The following is a 5,674-nucleotide window of genomic DNA, read 5'->3' as shown; positions in this document are numbered from 1 at the left end:
TGCTGTTGTTGTTGTTACAAGCATTTGAAAGTTTGGAAGATATACCACTGAAGGGCACCTAGACAATATGTTAATGTTTAATTTAGAGTTTGTTCTGACAATAAAACTGATAATTGAAGCATATTTTAATAATTCCCCAGAAGACTGTCCTGTAACAAACTGGGAGGTCTTCAAAGCAGTCACCACAAGAAAAATCAAACAAAAAGCTGCATATTTCAAAAAAGGAAAAAAAACCATTAATGAGTTAATAACACAGATTAAAGATGTGGTGCAACAACATAAAAGGACAAACAATATTACAAAGAGTTGATGCTACTAAAAACCCCCACTTAATTTAGTATAGTGTTCATCGGTTTGAAAGTTATCAACTTGGGTCAAGTAACTACTTAACATTATTTCCAGAATAAGGAAACAATCCATACAGATAAAGCATTTGATAAAATGGAGTGATCTATTCTGAGAGCTGCACATAATGTAAGTGGACACTACTTTAATCACACTACTTTAATCTCCTGGATTATAATGTTTTCAAACCCTACTGCTTCAAAACAGACAAAGTACAATCAGAAACATTTAAATTAAATAGATGCACTAGATAGGAATGCCAATTATTGAGGTTACTATTTAATTATCTGTGGAACTTATGGCCAAAGCTGTTAGACTGGTCACATAAATAAAGGATTGACAATATTAACAAAACACTTAAAAATAAGTTTGTATGCAGATGACACTGTGCTAATTCTGAAAGATCCAGAAAAATAATTTGAGCCACTTGTACAGTAACTTTAAAAACTATAGAAGACAGAATTGAAAACAAATATCAAATCCCTTGATCATCATGCCTAGGGTATTAATTTCCCCACACTTTTACAATGATCTCTCAAACACTGGAGAATTGTCTTGTTCTCTTAAGACTTGAGCATAAGTCATTCTTATTGAACTGAACCATAGAACATCATCAGTGGTCATGCCTTCAGTGAGTATCGTTCTGTCCAAAGGACTGTGGTTCACAAGTTCATAATAGTTATTGACAGTGACTGTTAGGGAAGTGGGAGAAATTTATTTTCTTTCATATTCTAATATGAACCAACCTAAATCACTGTTGCAAAAAAAAATATGAAGCAAAACAGAGCTGCCCTTCAAAAATCACATTTCTCTGAATTCTCTAATGCAATTATCCGACCATTTTGTACAGAAATGGGCATATAAGAGGAAAGCATGCATAATGTGAAAATAACATATAAAAAGACACTATATTAGGGAAATTGCTTGCAAAAAACCTGTATGTATGTATGTATGTATGTATGTATGTATATTGGGAGAAATGTCACTAAAATACTGCTGAATTTTTGTGAGGTCTTAACTCCAATTTTTTTTTGTGGAAATATGGTGACCTGAATGTAAAATTGGAAAAATGAGAAACTGAGAGCTACTAAAATTGAATTATTCGTCCATCCCTAGTGACTTTTAATAAAAAGGAAGCTGTATCTCCTCAAAGTAGAAGTTTCTGTTGTTCACTCTGGTGTCCTTTTCTATTATACTTAAAAGGAGAATGACTGTATGCAATGGACAAGCTACTGATCATTTCCAGACTTCTAAGAATTCATTGCATTCAGGCTTAGAAATCAAAGACTTGTTGAGAGCAAATAATAGATAAACTGAACATAACTATATGAAAAGTATTAAAATACTTTTCTTACCTGGATATTATCTTTACATTCCTCTACTTGACTGGGGAGCTCTTGAGAATCATTGGAACTCCTTGGATTCACCTGAGTGTTAGGAGGCTCCACAGAGAAAACAGGAAACAGGGACCTGAGAAACCTGAACTCGCTGTTCAGAGACCCACCAGCTAAGCACACCTCATAGTTGTAAGCCTGGGATAGAGATCCAGCACCAGAATCCGCAGAGATCTCCTGGGAATCAGGTCCCACCGGGAAATTGGCTCCAGAGTTGTAGGTTCCTATGAACTTTTCACGTTTCTGCAACTTGATTACAACAAAGGCCACTACAGAAATGAGAAAGATGCTTGACTTGGCAGCCAAGCAGATGATCAAATACATCGTCAGGCTGGGGTCTTCCTCCTCCGCTGTTTCCTCCTTTGGGAGAGCCACACTTTTCAGATAAGGGTCAGAGAAGCCGTCCACTAGAAGGATTCTGAGCGTGGCAGAGGTGGACTGGGGAGGATGGCCGTTGTCTCGGACCACCACAATCAGATTCTGCTTGAAGCTGTCTCGGTTGCTGACCGGCCTCAGGGTGGTCACTTCTCCATTCTGGGCCCCCACCGTGAACAGACCCGGTTCTGTGGCCTTCAACAGCTGGTAGGAAAGCCAAGAGTTCTGGCCAGAATCCCTGTCCACAGCCACCACCTTGGTGACCAGGTAGCCAGTCTCTGCCCCTCGGGGAACCAGGTCATTCGAGGGGGAAGTGCCATTCTGGAGAGGGTAGAGGATGAAGGGGGCATTGTCATTTTCATCCACGACCTGAACACGGATGGGAACCTCTGAGCTCAGTGGAGGGGAACCTGAATCCACAGCCCTCACCGTCACCTGGAAATCTTGTACTTCCTCATAATCCAGAGACCGAATGGCATACAGGTTCCCGGTTTCAGAGTTGATGGAGATGTAAGAGGATGTGGGGCCATCATTGACCTTCCCAGGCAAAAGCGAGTAGGTCACTTTGGCATTCTGCGCTGTGTCCAGATCAACAGCATGGACCGAATTGATCAGAAGACCAGGAATATTGTTTTCTCTTAACTGCATTTCATAGAATGGCTTTTCAAACACTGGAGGGTTGTCATTGACATCTGACACTTCAACATGAAGTATTCTTGTGGAAGTGAGTCTGGGAGAGCCCCTGTCTGTGGCTGTGATGGTGATGTTATACTCAGAGGCTTGTTCTCTGTCCTGTGACTGTTGGGTCACCAGCCGGTAATAGTTGTTCTCTGTGGGTTTGAGCACAAATGGCAGGTTGACTTCAGTGGTGCAGGCAGTTCTGCCACTGTCTCCAGAGTCCATGTCTGTTACACTGAAAAGGGCCACCACTGTGTCTGGGGGAGAGTCCTCAGGTAAGGGACTGGTGATGGATGTGATGGTAATCTCTGGAGCATTGTCGTTCTCATCCTCAATGTCCACAATGACTTTGCAGTAAGAGGAAAGTCCCCCTCCATCCGTAGCTCTGATTTTCATCTCATAATTTGTGTTTTCTTCATAATCAATTGTCCCTGAAACACTAAGTTCTCCATTAAGTGTGTTTAAAGTGAAGGATCTTAATACCGTTTGCCCCACCTGGCTGAAGGAATAAGTTATAGTTGCATAGGAACCAAAATCTTTGTCACTTGCTTCAACTTTTACAACCAGTGTATTCAGTGGGCTGTTTTCCATTAGTTTTACTTTGTACACAGATTGTTCAAATTGAGGGAAATTATCATTGTTATCCAGAACATCAATGATTATTTGGGCTGTTCCAGTTCTTCTTGGGATTCCTCCATCAACAGATGACAGAATCAGGGCAATCTGTGAATTCACCTCACGGTCCAACTGTTTCTCCAATACCAATTCCGCTTGTTTGCTACCATCACTGTGACTTTGCACATCAAGTCTAAAATGCTCATTAGGACTAAGGGTGTAGTTCTGAACTGTATTTTTTCCTTTGTCAGGGTCTTCTGCTCTCTCCAAAGGAAATCTGATTTCCACAGGAGTCTGCTCAGGTATTTTATAAATAAACTGATTTTTAAGGAATTTGGGGGAATTATCATTCACATCTTCTATTTCAACTTCAATTCTGTGTAGCTGCAATGGCTTTTCCAGCACAATTTCAGACAGTAGAATACATGGTTCATTCTGACCACACAGGGACTCCCGATCAATTTTATCCTTTACTGTCACATCCCCAGAATGAGGATCCAGCTGGAAATACTGCTTGGAGCTCTTAGAAACCAGCCGGGCTCTCCGAGCAGACAGCTCCTTTGCATCCACTCTCAAATCCTTCAGCACATTTGCTACCAGAGACCCACTTTTCTCCTCCTCTGCCACTGAATAGCGGAAGGACTCACACATTGCTATGCATGCACAGAGATACAGGGGGAAAGACCAAACCTGCCTGATCTTGAGGGGCATTTCCATTCTCCCAGCCTTACTTCCAGTCAGATATATGATGCAAGGTGGTTCTTTCGACGTTGTCTGTTATGTGTCTGTTATATATCCCCAATACAATTATTCATTTCTTTTGCTATATTTTTTAATGGACTGTGGCCTTTTGGAAGATTTGCCTGAAATGAAGATCAGTTTCCTTTCTCTTTGTATGCTTCCTTTGCATTTATGGCTCCCGGAGAGCAGTTACTCACTACTATATAATCTATGTTGTGCAAGAGCACCACCTTGTGTTTAAACTGCAATGTAGCTCCCGAAACATTACCACGTACCAACTCACATAGAAAGATCTCATGTAACAGCTTCTATTTTATGATTGTATTCTTAACCCTTAACTGATATATAAAAAGGCTGTAACCTCTCATTCTCAAGCCCCCCCACTCCCCATCAAGATATTTGTTGAGACACTGTGATGTCCCCAAACATTCACAAATTATTGAGAGGACTGTTGCTGGCATAAACTGTTCACAGCCACTGTGGCCTCCAAGAAGGAACAACAACAAAAATGATGCAACTTTTTGCATCATACAACATTTCAACTTCCAGCTCTGCTTCTTCTTCTCTTCACACAGATTGACTTGTTCTGAAGAGCCATCTGACAGACCCTGACTATGACTTGGGTGCCATTTTATCTCCAGCCAGTCATTTCAAATTTGGATGGAATTCTCCCCTCTCATTGTGATGAAATGTCATTGTATGTTCAAAGTGAATAAATTCTCAAGTCTGTTTGTTATCTTTATAAGTTAGATAAGATTAAATTCAGTTGGTGAATGATGTTGTGCTTGCTTATTGAGATTTGTTCCAACTACTACATTGATTTTCAATCTTCATATAGAAGACAGTAAGCAATAATAGAAGACAATAAACGTGGTACATTGAGTGAAATATATTATGTGAAGGTATGATGGAATATTTGGGAGCTCCATGTCCTTTACTGCTCACACTTGTGGCAGCACAGGAAAGGAAGATATTTAAACAAGAGTTTCAGATTTTATTGTCGGCTATGCAGTCAGATGAAAAACCAGATATACAGAAAATTGCTGTTTTTCTTAATATGGTGAGAGATCAAAATATTAGCAAGATGGAGAAACATTTGGAATGTTTCAAATTTCAGAGCAAAAAGGTTGACTTGCAGTTTTGGAAGGGATTCCTTAACAATGTGGCATATTTGAAGTGAGATGGTCTGACCTAAATCATGATATAGAAGCTTCTGTAAAAGATTGTGAGGTATGCTTCAAAACAGCCTATTATTATTAATATGGATTTTTTTAGCTCTATGATCAAGAGTGAGAATGGATTTGTTTGAATAGGAGGGGCATCAATATTTACTTGTTCTTGACCATTATTCACATTATCCAGAGATCCGAACTAAACAATCTGAGTGCAAAATTTGTCATAGGCAAATTGAAAGTTGTTTTTACAAGACAGGGTATTCCACCGATGGTTATGTCAGATCATGAGCCAAAATTTTGTTGTCAGGAGTTCAAAGATTTTGCTTCTCATTATGAATTAAGGCATGCAAA

The 5,674-nt window shown here is 39.8% G+C and overlaps 1 protein-coding gene across 1 annotated transcript; it reads right to left on the bottom strand.

Annotated features, from left to right (window-relative positions):
- LOC309538625 (protocadherin beta-16-like) lies at positions 1 to 4,071 on the bottom strand. Its single transcript, XM_082234357.1, has 2 exons — positions 1,701 to 4,071; positions 1 to 206 (listed from the first exon to the last, which is right to left on the bottom strand). Exons 1-2 carry the CDS (start codon positions 4,056 to 4,058, stop codon positions 195 to 197), a joined length of 2,370 nt encoding a protein of 789 aa, XP_082090483.1. The 5' UTR covers positions 4,059 to 4,071; the 3' UTR covers positions 1 to 194.
- Positions 4,072 to 5,674: the final 1,603 nt, after the last annotated feature.

Source organism: Podarcis vaucheri (genome assembly GCF_965113315.1).
Source record: "Podarcis vaucheri genome assembly, chromosome: 8".
In the NCBI taxonomy this organism is placed as follows: Eukaryota; Metazoa; Chordata; class Lepidosauria; order Squamata; family Lacertidae; genus Podarcis; species Podarcis vaucheri.
The sequence above is the reverse complement of the archived record's forward strand: the minus strand, read 5'-3'. Positions and strand labels throughout refer to the sequence as shown.